The 15,491-nt window shown below is 42.9% G+C and overlaps 1 protein-coding gene across 14 annotated transcripts in view; it reads right to left on the bottom strand.

Annotated features, from left to right (window-relative positions):
* Aak1 (AP2 associated kinase 1) overlaps positions 1-15,491 on the bottom strand; it is a 153,954-nt gene that overhangs the window by 71,073 nt on the left and 67,390 nt on the right. For all 14 annotated transcript variants that reach the window (XM_030255418.1, NM_001378652.1, XM_006506191.2 and 11 more), the window contains one exon: positions 7,023-7,141. In XM_030255418.1, the coding sequence (XP_030111278.1) occupies positions 7,023-7,141 (119 nt within the window). The remainder of the gene's footprint in view (positions 1-7,022; positions 7,142-15,491) is intronic.

Below are 15,491 nucleotides of genomic sequence, written 5' to 3'. Positions count from 1 at the left end.
AGCACTCTAAGAGTGGTTGGTCCACAAATGCTGGCTGCTCAGAAGACTGCTGCCAGTCCACAAGGAAATAAATAGCCAGTTCGTCAATCAAATCTAAGCCAGTTTCCATCCTAACCTTCGAAGGGGCAGCTCATCAATTCACCTTCTGATACAAGACCCCATCAGCAGCAAATGTACATTTACATCAACTACTCCTTCCACACGAGTCAAGACCAGGCAAAATAATGGTTTCTTCAGAAGGTGGTAATGGGACAGTCTCACTTTCTTTGACATACTCTTGAGACCACTTTGAATGTCCCTTCATTTATAGCTGTGTTGCTTTATTGTGACTTGCTTCCTTTGTTGTTTTGAAGAGGGATGCCCTCGGGGGTGAATGGAGGGCTGGAGGTCTAGTCTGATTCATGAGCAGTAAGTCAGCACTGTCAGCCTCTGCACCACCATTAACAGAGTTGAAAACTACATTCTCTTTCTTTCATCAGCCACATCACGCTACACATACACTCTGTGTTAACTGACCTTTGAAATACCTAAGGCTTTCTACTCACACTGCTTGTAATCTTTGCCTTCACTGAACCACGCTGGTAATGTTAGTTACAATTAACTAAGAGCCACATTATGACTTCACTCTTATCGCTAACATTAGAGCCAACCCATTGTTTCCGTTGTAAAGGTTGTTCTGACACCCAAGGCTATCTAGTTCTATCTTCCAATGGAAACATAACTGACAAGCAAGCCTTGTTACTTTAAATAAGTTACTATTGTTAATTAGAAAAGAACAATGTAAAATTAATGGTAAGCATAACAACGGCCAACTTAACTTGCTTTTTCTCACACTTATTTTTCTTGGGAATGGTGTAAAATGGCTTCTTCCATAGCACCATGAGATGAAAGATGAAGAGATATGTAATTAGACTTCCAACTGCTTTTGCTGACCAGGAGAAACCCCTTCCCCCAGAGCTCCCCTACATGAAAGTTAGCATCTTGATGGAGGTTCTACCACAGATGACAAGTCTTGTTGATTTTCAAAAAATGTATAAAGTACTAAAGTCAACCTTGTATTTAATGATAAAGGACTGAATGCTTCCTGTTAAAATTGGGAACAAAGCAAGGATGAATGTCTCATTCTTACTCAATGGAATATTACAAGTTCCAGATGGCAAGAAAGAAAGCCATCTCTCATTGCAAGTTTGGCAAACTGACAGGATATAGTATAAAAATTAGCTGTATATCTAAATACTAGCACTAAACATGTGGATTTTTTTTTTTTTAAATCTGAAACTAGTGTTAGGGGCTGTAATTTAGAGGTATATACGCAGGGTGAGGCCTAGTACTGGCGAAGATATGCAAAATCATTTAAAATGACTAAAAAGAAATTAAAAAGCTTTGCCATGAATCTAAGAATATTCACAAGCTTGTGTACAGAAAAGCACATAATTGGTAGTAAAAGATCTCACAGATGTAAATGGATGGAGATGCAAACCATGCTCATTTTTTTTTCTGTCCCTGCTTGCTCTGGCCTCACTCTGGCCCTGCTCCGGCCATATTTATTTCATATATGTGTGTACTCTGTCACTGTCTTCAGTCACAGAAGAAGACAGTATCAGATCCCCATTACAGATGGTTGTGAGCCACCATGTGGTTGCTGGGAATTGAAGTCAGGACCTCTGGAAAAGCAGTCGGTGCCCTTAACTGCTGAGCCATTTTTCCAGCCCCTACCATGTTCATTTATAAGAAGATGTCACACAGAAAAGATGTCAATGCTCCCCAAATAGAAATACAGGTTTAATATTCTTCCTATCAGAATTCTAGATTATTCCAAAATGTATATTGTTGTGTTGTGAACTGAATGTGAGATGACCCCCAGGCTTGCTTACATGTTTGAATAGTCAGTCCCCACCTGGTGCTGCTATTTTGTAAGGTGTGTCTCTGCCACAGAAAGTGGGTCACTAGGGATGGGCCCTGAGGTTTTAATGAACTAACTTCCTTTCTCTTTGCTTCCTGCCTGAAAACAGTGTGACCAGCTGTCTCATACTCCAGCCACCATGTCTTCCCTTCCAGGACAACTGTAACTCTTCTTAAACCATGAGCCAAAATCCATCCTTGAGTTGCTTTTATTAAACATTTGTCACACTGGTGAGAAAAGAAACTAATATACTATAGACTAGAATATTTTAAAGCATTCTGAGGAAAATCTAGGAGAACCTTGTTTAATAGCAGGATGTGGTAGCATATACCTATAATACCAGAACTTGGTGGATGAAGGCAGGAGAATCAGGAGTTCAAGATTACACAATTAAGGTAACCCAAGGCTACAGCATGAAACTCTGGTGGTGGTGGTGGGTGCTATATAGCTACACTCACCAAGACTAGAAGAAATAGGTGGAGAGATATGCATACAGTTGATAAGAGAATAAAGAGAGATCTAGTAATGGATCCCCACAATTTAAGTTCCTGGGCAGGGGATGCTGGGGGTCAAACCCAGGGCCATGTACATGGAGACAAGTATGCTACTACTAGGCTACAATTCCAGTTCAAGTGACATTTCACAACCAGGGAAGCAGGGGGTTCCTTTTCAAAACTGGTGCTAGAACAATTTGCCATTCATAAGCAAAATGCCGAACTTCAACAAAAGCCTCAAGGCTTATATAAAAGTGAACTAAAGATGGTTCATAGACAAGTGTAAAACTAAGATTTAAGAGGGAAAGGAAAAAAAAAAAAAAACAGGAGAAAGTTTTCAGAATTAAGGGCTAAATAAAAACACCTTCAATTTGATACCAGAAGCGCAATCCAGATGGAGAAGCTGTTGGGTGCTCACCTCCACAGAAGGAGGGGTGAGGGAGAAAGTGGGCTGGGGAGGCTGACCCAAAGGGAGGCCAAGGTACAGGAGCCCAGGGAATTCCACAACAGGAACAAGTTGTTTCCAGAGAAAGAGAACTCCAGCTAGGAGTGAGCCATCCCCAGTGTGGGTCCATCCAGTCAGGATCCCAGGACAAGTCTTCAGAGTGTTCCAGCAGAAGACTAGCTACATCTACACATTTACAACATGACTTGCTAAGCGCTTTAGTTAGGGTTTTACTGCTGTGAACAGACACCATGACCATAGCAACTCTTGTAAGGACAACATTTAATTGGGGCTGGCTTACAGTTTCAGAGGTTCAGTCCATTATCATCAAGGCAGGAACATGGTGGCATCCATGCAGACATGGTATAGGAAGAGCTGAGAGTTCTACATCTTCATCTGAAGGCTGCTAGAAGATTGGCTACCACGTGGTTAGGAGGAGGGTCTTAAAGCCAGGCCCACAGTGACACACTTCCTTCAACAAGGCCACACCTCCAAATAGTGCCACTTCCTGGACAAGCATATCCAAACTACCACACTAAGGGAAGAGAGCCTGTGATCACATTGCTGAAATGTATACAGAACACGGAGAGCAAAGGAGGTACAGACACAAGTCCTAAAGAGAATGGCCACAGGGGAAAGTGGCAGTGCTGACGGCTTAGCAGGAGATGCACCAGGAACAGATCCTTCTCACAGCAATGTGAAAACCAAAGTCATCACAGCCAATCTACTGCCAAAACTGACCAGCATTCCAATGACTGCCTGATGAGAATAAAGCTAATTCCTCAAAGGGGGTGCCCTGCAGGATGAAAACAGCCAAATCCTTATATTCCACAGGAACAAGGCTGAGATGAAGTAAAAACCAAGAACTAAAGTGGTTTGGGAAGCACATTTGAAGAATCAACTATGATGACCTCCAGGATTCTGAGGCGGCACAGGAGGATGGTGTGGGCCTGTCTGAGGTGTTCTTGTTACCAGGTTGACTTAGCTTTGTCATGTTAATGCATCACTGAACCAGAACATGATTGATCCCTTACAACTAAGCTCCTAATTAATTTAAGTTTTCAGGACCCATTAATTCTGAGTTTTCAGGCCTGTGCTCTTTGGTTTCTTAGCTAGCACAAAGCAAGCCCTCATGTTTCCAAATGGAAGGGAGAAGGGGAAAGAATGGGATTGCTTTTCTAACGGAGGTAAAAGAATGGGAAGGGCATTCTAGGAAGAGATGGAGCAGCAGCAGAGATGAGAAGGTGAGGGACAGCTGAGCAAGCACGTGGGAAGGGATAGACAGAAAGGGGAAGAGGAGTGGAAGGAAGGAAGGAAGGAAGAAGTGAAGGAGAAGGAAAGGGGAGGGCAGAAATACCCAGGAACCTCCCACGTGCACGAGTCAGGGCAGGCAGAGGACCTTAGCCCCATCGCAGACTGATCCCTGTGGTCTTGCGCCTTGAGGATGGCTGGCTGGTTCTGCAGTATTTGGTCATTCCCAAATACACTGCGTTTTAGGCTTTCACCTAACTTTTATTACTGCTTTTTACCAAAGTCTTAAAATCTGGAGCACTAAGGAATCACCTCTGGGTGATTCATGTGGCTCTGTCTCTGCCACCACCAAGCATCCATTTCATCCACTTAGTGAACTACTTTCTACGTGTTAAGCAGTGTGTCAAACTATTGTGTTTCTTGTTTTAAATAACTCACACTGTGATGGCAGAACTGCTTAAAATTACCAGGTGAAGCAATATATTTGTATAAACAAAAGCTGTGGAAATACCAAAAATAACCATGTATATATTTAAACATTTCTATTGTGCATTCTGTCAAGCAGAAGCAAAAACAACAAATAACAACTAAGAAGCTCTCCAGAAGTCTCACTTTGCTCTGTTTATCACACCATGGCCGATCAATCTTCCTTTCTTTCTCTCTCTTTCTTTCTTTCTTTCTCATTTTACTTATTTTATATATGTGAGTACACTGTAGCTATCGTTAGACACACCAGAAGAGGGCATCAGATCTCATTACAGATGGTTGTGAGCCACCATGTGGTTGCTGGAAATTGAACTCAGGATCTCCGGAAGAGCAGGCAGTGCTCTTAACCACTGAGCCATCTCTCCAGCCCACAATCTTTCTTTTAAACTCAGTTACTGTTTTCTCAGTAACATACAATTTCATCATAAACACACCAGCATGTACTTCTGAAACAGACTCTTTAATAATGGTAGAAATTTAAGTCTGCATAAATTAGTAAGTTTCCAAGGGTTTGTTTTATTTTAAATTATGTGTCTGTGTAGCTCTGAGCTTGCTCGTGCAGGTGCTCTGAGAGGCCAGAGGCATTGGGTTCTCTAAGGCTAGTGTTATAATGGTAGTTCTGATATGGGTGCTAGGAATCTGTACTAGCTGACTTTGTGTGTCAACTTAACACAAGCTGGAGCTACCACAGAAAACGGAGCCTCCCTTGAGGAAATACCTCCATGAGATCCAGCTGTAAGGCATTTTTCTCAATTAGTTATCAAAGGGGGAGGTCCTAGCCCATTGTGGGTGGTGCCATCCCTGGGCTGGTGGTCCTGGGTTCTATAAGAAAGCAAGCTAAGCACACCAGGGCAAGCAAACCGGTAAGTAACATCCTTCCATGGCCTCTGCATCAGCTCCTGCTTCCTGACCTACTTGAGTGTCAATCCTGACTTCTTTTGTCAATGAACAGCAATGTGGAAGTGTAAGCTGTATAAATCCTTTCCTCCCCAACTTGCTTCTTGGTCATGATGTCTTGTGCAGGAAAAGAAACCCTGACTAAGACAGAATCGAACTCTGATCCTCTAGAAGAACAGTACAAGCTCTTAAGAGCTGAGCCATCTCTCCTAGTAAGTTTTTTTTTTTTTTTAAATTAAGGTATAACTCTAATGTCACAAAGAATTATACCTAGTCATGAACTTTTATACATGGAATCACAGAGTATTATGAAGTAATACTATAAACTATAAAAAGCATAAAGTTGTGTCAGGACATGTTCACAGGATACAGAAGGACTCAGGGGGTTGGAGACCAGAGCACAGCAAAGGGCTGGCAACTGATAGACCACAGCAAAGGGCTGGCAACTGATAGAAGGCAGGAAAGAGAGAACAGTTCCCAGAGAATTGAGCTTTCCATATTAAATGCTTGTCCAAGGTCCCAAACTATTTTTCTGAGCTAAACTGCTCAGTTCCCCCAATAAGTTCCTTTTCCCCTTCAGTCTCCAATTGAGGGTAATCAAGGCAGGGACAGAGCCCTGGATACCCTGGTTGTTGGTCCTACTTTGTGTAAGATCTTGCTGTCAACTTAAGGAAGGTGTCAGCCAGTGACTTTCCTAGGCTGCACAGTATACCTGTGTTAAGCAGCCACATGGGGTAAGTCATGGGCTGGAGGGTCAAACCTACGACTATTATTGTGTTAAGTTGACACAGCAACAAATAACTGACTCTAGTGACTTATTACTATACTCACTTATCAGTGCACTGCCCCTCACTCATCAGAGTCTCTTGAGGTAGATGGTAATTAGCACAGAAACCCACAACTGGTCAATGTGCAGAGAATAAGAGACTCTGGAGTGCTGACCCTAACAAGGATGCCTGTATCACACCTCTCCCCTTGAAGTTCAGGGATCTATGTGGGAGATGGGCAGAAAGATTTTAAGAGCCAGACATCAAGGACACAGTGTTTTTCCCAACAGGGCAAATGCATACACGAACTCCTATCAGCTATAAAATAGTGCACAAGGCCCGCGAAAGCTCAAACAAGACAAAATTCCAGCATGAAGGAGGGGAGGTAGCCGTGAAACCTACCCCTAGCTGAGGAACTATTGGTATTTGATTACTATGAGGGGGGGGGTCAGTTCTCTTCAATGGTGAGTATATCTACCATCCTTCTGGACAGGCTCCACACCTAAGTGTAGTCAGCCAACACAGAACTGGACTTAACAGGTTTTAAGAGGGAAAACTCAAAAGCTGGATGGGTAGAGAGGTGAGGGAGGACCCAAGAAGAGCTGGAGTAAGGAGAATATGATCAAAACATATTTTTTTAATTAATAAAATGTGATTAATATATGTATGTATGATGTATGTATGTGTGTGTGTGTGTGTGTGTATATATATATATATATATATATACATACATACACGTTTAAAAAGAAGAAGCCACAGTCACAATGTGCAGTGCTTACCATGATCTGGATCTCCCTCTTGCACACCTGGAGGTCATGTTCATTGTTGACAAACATACGTTTCAAGGCACATTTCACCCCATTGCTTGTTCTCACCAGAAAGACAAGAGCGAATCCACCTGTGAGAAGAGCACACGAAGATGAGTCAGTCAGGAACTCTGGCTACTGTTGGCACCCCTCATGGCACTGACACTGCCACCAGCCAGGCTCCAAACCATCCTGGCCTAGACGGCATTCTGCCACTCTTGGAACTTACAGCCAGAGTCAGAGACACCCTGAATCTCTACTGAATCAAGAACCTTCCAAAGAAACTACAAGAGTCTTCTTATTAAGCCCAGTACTTCCTTTCTTATCAGAGAAGCTAGAAAATTCTCTCAGTGCTTGCTAACATCAACAGTTGTCAGTTTACTTCAGGACTCTCCTTTTCCTTTCTTCTTCCCCTCCTTGCTGCACCTCCCATTCAAGTGTAACAGGAGACTCCTGCACCTTCATTACCTGTGTCACTGAGAAAGAAGACCCAGTACAAGGGGGCTGCTCTACAGCAGGACTCACTGACCAACACCCGTCTTTCCTTTACCCAAAGACAGTTCACAATTCACTGGCAGACACTGATATAACTGTAACTGGAATGCTCAAATGCGCTAAATTAGTTCAGTCTTGGAGTTCCACACAATCTCAGAGCTCCTAACTTCTACCTCACCTCCAAGTACTGTCTGAAGTGTGCAATGCTTTGCTATGAGGGTCAGATAGACAAGGGTGGCAAACAATCACAGGTCAAAGTCTTAGAAGAAGCAGCAGTTCTTCCAAGGAGCACACAGCCCAGCTGTCTGCCTTGCACCTCCATCACTTAACTCAAATGTCGTGTTCCTCAATCCCGAGGAGCAAACGCATCACTAACTGATTCTTTACACAAGTAGGTACAAGCTGGACAGAAGCGCACACACTGGGAAGTCATGGGTGTGAGAATTTGAGTGGAGGTTGTGATAGCGTTTTGAGGTTGTATTGAGCTAGCAGCCATTTGCAAAGTTGACAGATAAGCAGTGAACACTGAGATATTAGGCCCGGGGAGGTTCACTGGAGCCATTTTGACTGCAGCCTAGTGACAGACACTTCAGTTCCTGTCCCCAGCACTTACTGACCTTATAGGAACTGTTGAAGATATCCTGGATAGGAATCTATTCCATGCAGCCAGTAGAACCTTACTCAAAGTATTGTTCCTTACTTTAATCAAAACATACATTAATCTGTAAAAATATGTAAATGTACTCAAATGAATCCAAATCCACATTGTGACCAAGACTGCATGTCTCTCTATTGCCTGTCACTACAACTACATTCTTTAGTATTTCAAGTAAACACTGAAACTTCCTATGGAATCTATAACAGCAACCACTATGTCTCTCTAATATTTTCAACCAACAACAACAAGAAAAAACCCAACCCACAGCTTTTACTTTCTTGCAATAGATTAAACTGCCCCATTATCAATTTTATGTATAGCATTTTTGAGTATTTACTTTTTTGTTTTGTTTTGTTTTGTTTTTTTCGAGACAGGGTTTCTCTGTATAGCCCTGGCTGTCCTGGAACTCACTTTGTAGACCAGGCTGGCCTCAAACTCAGAAATCTGCCTGCCTCTGCCTCCCAAGTGCTGGGATTAAAGGCATGCACCATCACTGCCCGGCGAGTATTTACTTTTTATTTTTGGTTTTCCAGACAGGGTTTCTCTGAGTAGCCTTGGCCATGCCTGAACTCAGAGATCTGCCTGCGTCTGCCTCCTGAGTGCTGGGATTAAAGGCGTGCGCCACCACACCCAGCTGAGTACTTGCTTTTTAAAAAAGAACACTCAGCATCAAAAATTAAGCCTACTCTCACTTCTTCTCCATCCCTATTTCTTTTGGTTTTTCTTTTTTGAGGCTCAGTCTCATGTGGCCTTTGCTGACCTTGAGCTGATTGTCCTGCCTCTGCCCTGGTAAATCCCAAGGTTATCAAATGTGTACCACCATACCTGGTCCACATTTCCTAAATTCCAAGATGCATATCTTTAGAATATACAATATTTAAGAGATGCAACAAAAATTAAATGCAAGAACTATATATTAGTCTTGTCTAGTAGCACATATACATACTGTAGCACCATTAGTCTTTTCTTCCCCCATCAAAAAAACCTGCTGGAACCATGGGATAGCTTACAATGTATTAGAATTGGAGAAAGTAGTTGCAAAAATATAAAACCCTCCATTTACATTCATAATTGTTTTATATACAGCCCAAGAAGATATTTTGTCAGATATTTTGAATACTTTATGGTTTCATTCAGCTACAGATTGGAAGAGCAGCACCATAAAGCCCCTCCCCCACAAACAAATCCGTTTTGTGGGTAAAGAAGTGAAGAGAGGCTTTAGGAGTTTCACAGCTAGTTGTGGGCAGAACCTGAAAGAGGTATCATTATCCTGACTGCCCCCAAACTGGTTCCCTCTACTTCATCTATCATGACAAACAAAACAAAACCAAACCAAACCACAAAATATCTCTTCATATAACAAGGCAAAGCTGAATTAAGTGGGCAAATGAGTATTTCCTTCACTGGAAATAAGTAACCCTTCATTTCATTGACAGCTCGGGCTCTGCAAGGTTTTAAAAAATGACTTACAAATATACACATTAGTTCATAGTTTGTTCATCACAGTTTTTGCCTTTCTTGCCTAAAGAGTTGATGAATGGGGGGCTGGTGAGATGGCTCAGTGGGTAAGAGCACCCGACTGCTCTTCCGAAGGTCCGAAGTTCAAATCCCAGCAACCACATGGTGGCTCACAACCACCCGTAATGAGATCTGATGCCCTCTTCTGGTGTGTCTGAAGACAGCTACAGTGTACTTACATATAATAAATAAATAAATCTTTAAAAAAAAAAAAAAAAGAGTTGATGAATGTTCCCACTCGCAAGAATTTGTATTTTAAAGGCATTTTAAGGTGTGGTGCCTAACATCCCGGAGGACAAGCCACTCCGTTCTGAAGCAGGCCATGCAGTTGCAATGAGAGATAACGGCCACCAGATGGGAGCAGTGCTGCAGAAACATGACCTCTCCAGCTAGGGCTGAAAACTCAGCAGGCCAGACCAGATCTGCAATACCTACAATCATGATAACTCTTAGAGCAAAGCAAAGGATCACTATACCCAACAGAGTCAGAGCCATACTATTAAGCACCTATGCCTATAAAAGGGTCCATGTGTAAATGGAAAAGAATCAACTATAAGATCAAAATCAAAACCTAGTAAGATTTGTCATTCTAACAGTGACAGCCACTCACAGTGCACTGTGGAACAAATGGAGTGAACTACTAGGCGAGAAGGAAAGGTAGCAGGCAGCACTTCCCCAGCACGGCCCCCTCCCCCCTCCCCAATGGATCAGGGGAACAACTCTCAGTCTCCAAAGCCAACTGAGGATGCTTCAGACAGAGTAAGAACGCATGTGGCCTGTGCTGCTCTTACTTCCCAAGGGAAAGGGGCTCCATCTGTGAAGTAAAGCAGAAGAGGCAGGAGGGTAACTTTCATACTGTCACACTTGACAAACTCTTAAGAATGTGGGCATTGATGTAATTTACAAAAAGAATCATATAGTCTTCTATTTTCCCTCAAATATACAGCACTCTGGTCTATTTTTTATATCAATCTATATTAACTTACAGAAGAGTGAGTTTCACTATGGCACAACCACACATCATATAATATACTTCTTTCATATCTCCCAACATTGTACCTTTCTTGTCCTCAATTTCTAGTTATTTGTTGAAGCAGGCTACTCACTCTAGTCTAGTCTGACCCAAAATTCCTCTTGTAGCCCAGGCAGGCTTCAAACTCATAGTAATCCTCCTGCCTCAGCCTTCTGAGTTCTGGGGTTTATATGTGTGAAATATAACACCCAGTTTTGGTTTTTTGTTTGTTTGTTTGTTATTGGTTTGTTTGTTTTTGAGACAGGGTTTCTCTGTGTAGCCCTGGCTTTCTTGGAACTTGCTCTTTAGACCATGCTGGCCTTAAACTCACAGAGACCCATGTGCCTCTGTTTCCCCAGTACTGGGATTAAAGGCTTGTACCACCACTGCCTGGCAGCCACTTTCGTTTTTAATTTTTGACCAGAACAGAAGTTACTATTTGTAACTCATTGTGAGTTTAGTACTGTGTCTATGTGGTCGGTTCCTCCACCCACCAGATCATCTCACCTTAAAACAATGCTTACCACATAGTGAAAATTCAATACTGAATTCATTTCCCTCTTAATTTTTACCATAGAGAGTAGAAAAGTGTGGCAGAGATCATGGAAAACGAAGTACAAATGGCTGTGAGGGCTGCCATCGCATGCAGGCACATGGATAATGTCCACGCATGTGCATGTGGGAACCAGAGGCAATCTTAGATGTGGTTCTGCAGGAGCTGCTTGCCTTGCTTTGTAACACAGGGTCTCTCACTGGGTGGAGTTTGCCAACTAGGCTAAATCTGGCCCACGGGGCCCCCAGAACCCTACCATCTTTCCTTCCCTAATGCTGGGATTACAAGCATGCCCCACCATGCCTGGATTTTTATATGGGAGCTGGGGATTTAACTCTGATCTTCATGTTTACACAGGAAGCACTGTACCAAGTGAGCTACTCCCATCCCCACCACCACTACCACCACTCCAATCAGCAATGTTAATTTCTAAAGGTGAGGAGATACAGGGCCAGAGATGGCTCAGCTGGTAAAGGTATCCAAAACTAAGCCTGACCAAATGAGTACAATCGCTGTCACCTACAAAAAGGAAGGAAAGAGCTGATTCCTACAGTTGTCCTCTGACTTCCACATGTCCCTCCCCAAAATGAATGAGTCAATGAATGAATGAATGAATGAATGAATGAGAAAAGAAAAATTTAAAAAACCTAAAATGGAAACCCAAATTTTATTTGAAAACTCTAGATTTAAACATAAGCAATAAGTCACATTTTATATTAACGGTAAATAACATCACTACAGAAGCTAAACACTTTACAGACTCTGAGCTTCCAGTATTCTGCCTCTGATCTAATCTAAACCCTTCATCTTACTGATATGCAGAGACAGGAAACAACATAGTAAATGTTCCAAACCTTAAAAGAATACTTGTAAGCAAACTCCAATACATGAGTATATATTGGTTAGCAAGTTCTTGCCAGAAAAGACCCAGAATTTCCATGTGGCTATTTCCCCCTACATAAAATAGACAAAGAAGGATTAAGTTCTCCATTCAAGAACACAGAGGTAATTAGCAAGAAATTCCACAAGACCCCTCATCTATTTGTGGTTTTCTTTGTAAACCAACTGTACACACATCACAATGGCCTTACAGCATCATGCACTCCCACAACCATCACAACAGGGAGCGGCTTCTGCAGATCGTTCTTTCCTCTTCTTCCTCAAACCCTGCAATGTGAGCTCTAGTTTCTCTGTACCTGAGCTTTGCTTGGCCTAAATAGAATCACACAGCTTAGACTCTCATGCCTGGCTTCTTTCCTACTGCATATTTCTAGATTCAGTCTCATTGTTACAGGTATCAGCAATTTTGGGCTTTTTTTTTTTTCAACTGTTTCATTGTACAGACGCCCATAGTTTACCCATCCACTATGGAAGGACATGCAAATGTCTCTAGCTTTGTGCTATTATAAATTAAACATCTGTACAGAAGGAAGGCCTTTTTCATATACGTAGTCATTCCTCAGCCACATGACAAGTTTAACCACCCTAATGGTCCCTCACAGTGATTATCAGCCATATGGAAGTTTTAATTCCATGTCCTCCTCAGCCCATGGTTACAGATCTTTTCATTGTAGCTATTCATTTTCATGTGTCCTCATCTGACTGTGATTTTCATTTGCATTTTCTAACATATCCTATATCACTGAAAGCCCTAACATGAGTTGCTTTCCTAATACTTTCCTGAGAAAGGCTTCAATCAGCACAGATTCAAGGAGGTGCTAAAGAAATTAATGACACAACGAGGTCCTCTACTTCTCAAATACATAAAGACACCAAAAGTGTCTAGCTCTCTGCTGGTAATGAGAATTTGTAATACAGGCATCCGTCTGATACAAGCTAGGACAGAACTGATGGCCCTGCTTCTGTGTTTGTAAGGCCAGTGAAGTACACAGGGCATGGATTACAGTCTCTCCACGTGGCTGGGAAAATTATATAATCTTGGAGCAAAATCTCTCAGTGCTCATACCAACAAAAGATCACAATGTCAAAGAGAAACTTTTCAAAGACAACAAAGAAAATCTTCCTGGGACTTCATCCTGACAGTCGACACCCATAAACAGTACTGCAGTGGAGGCAGGACCTCTACTGCCACTTCATCAGACACGGAATCATGGAAGGTGGCAGCAGCCTAGGATATCCTACTGCAGTGACCTGCACTCAGGGAGGAAAGGTAACAGACAGAGAGCCCTGAGGTTATCTGAGCAATGCTGGGTGCAACCGGGCAGGCATGAGAAGTGTGAACTGAGAAGCTGGACAGACGCCCATCCTGACTTTCAGACAGGGTTTTTTGAGTGGCTGCCAAAGAGGTTTTGCTGTTATTTTTAAGCAGGGCCAAAATTCTAGGCAATAAAAATCTGACATATGGCACCAGCTTATTTTTTGCACATAAAAAGAAACCTACCTTTCTAACCCAGATCCTATCTACACCTTTGAGAATGGCATTTACCTGCTTAAGATCAACAAGACAAAGGTCAAAGGAACAGGGATTCCAAAAGGAGGAATGGGTCCTGCAGGCCCATTCGGTACTCTTGGCTCTCAATGCAAGCATGCCTCCCTTTAAATAGCAGCAAACATCGTGAGTGTGCTTGGTGGGTGCAGCTCCTCTTTGAATTACCCAAGAGAGAATCAGGAAATAGGAGTCTTTGAAAGAGTCAGGAGGGGAGACCTAGCCGAGGTGGAAGTGCATCAGCTGAGGGCTTATGAAAGGGTGGCCTGGCCCACCACTGTTTCTCTGGCCTCCATTCCCTTAACTGCAGACATGGAGATCAAGGTCAATGTTTTATGCTGAGGTTCTACAGTGGACATGGGAAGGGAAATCTGACTGGATGCACACAGCATCCTTCCTAGCGTCAAGCAAAGCAGCTCAACCTTTCCCTATGTAAGAGTTCTACAAAAGATGCTAGGCAAAGATAGATAGATAGATAGATAGATAGATAGATAGATAGATAGATAGATAGATAGATAGATAGATAGATAGATAAAATATTGGTTGGGAGGACAAATAGGCTAAAAGGAGGGGAAAGTCTCCTAAATCCTAATCAAGTTGGGCTCCAGATTAAGACTGAGCTACATACCCTGTCATGCTTCTGTCTTCCTAAGAGTGTGAGAGGTAGGAAGCCCTGTATTAAAAACCCCACCTAACCGTTACCCATCGTGGCAGAGTCCTCTAGGCAAGCATACTTCATGTTCTGTCCACAGGGTTTCTGAGCCCACACAGGGATGACCAAGAAGCTAACAAACACCATCCACACTTGACTCACACTGAAGACAACTTTGCCAGAAGTTTCCAAAGAAGGAGTGATGATTTTTAAAGCTGTAGAACAGATGGCAAGAGCACAGCAAAGCCCGCCCAGGAGAAAAGGTCAGTGACGTGAGTGCCTGCACTGACTGCAGGGGAGACTTGGGCTTGTTTTTCTAAAGTCAGTCTCTCTCGCCTCAGCCTGAAATCACCATGTGCTAGGTCCTTCTGGGGAACATATCAAAGCAGTCTTTTCCCCAAGCAGAAAGAACACCCAGATGGGGACACTTGAGGTATTCAACTCCCTCTTCCCAGCAGGGCTGTGGGCACGGGGCCAGAGAATGGCAAGACTGTCAGGGGTTCAGAACCCAACCAAGCAACAGCCCAGGCAAACTACAGGATCGATGGAAACAAAATGCCTCTTCCTCTGTAGGCCTGCAGTGGTCAAGGAACATCTCCAGTTCAGGAAGCTCCCTTAGGGGGTTGAAAAAAATTCCTCCTCTAATACCACCTTTACCAAAGGCACCTGCCTGCTTAGAACAAAAAAAGAAGAGCTGAAGAAATCAAAGAATTCTGTGTGAGGATCCAAAATAAACTAGCCTGGCTTACCAGCAGCTAAGTATGATAGAGAGAGGGCCTTCCTTGTGCTACCTGGCTACACCTTCACTGCTCTGTTGTTATAAACTAGCTGTGTGGAAAATGTAAAAAGTGGTGAGGAGACACTGGTTCAGTCATATTCTCTGTTCACTAAAATCCACAGCTGCTTCTCCTGGTCAGAAGAACCATACTCTACTCTCCCACTGCAGCTAGGTGATCTGGAAACAGATACTGAATGTCATTCATCCGTCTGAAACTCCTTGCTAGCATCTCAGCCCTCCTTGAGAAAACACTGCCTGCTGCCTATGGCTGGAAGGCTCAAAGACATGTCCTAGCTTCTTCTAGATACTACAGCCTGCCAGTGCTTAGTC

Source organism: Mus musculus, chromosome 6 (genome assembly GCF_000001635.26).
Source record: "Mus musculus strain C57BL/6J chromosome 6, GRCm38.p6 C57BL/6J".
In the NCBI taxonomy this organism is placed as follows: domain Eukaryota; kingdom Metazoa; phylum Chordata; class Mammalia; order Rodentia; family Muridae; genus Mus; species Mus musculus.
Note: the sequence above shows the minus strand (reverse complement) of the source record. Positions and strands in the feature narration are given on the sequence as shown.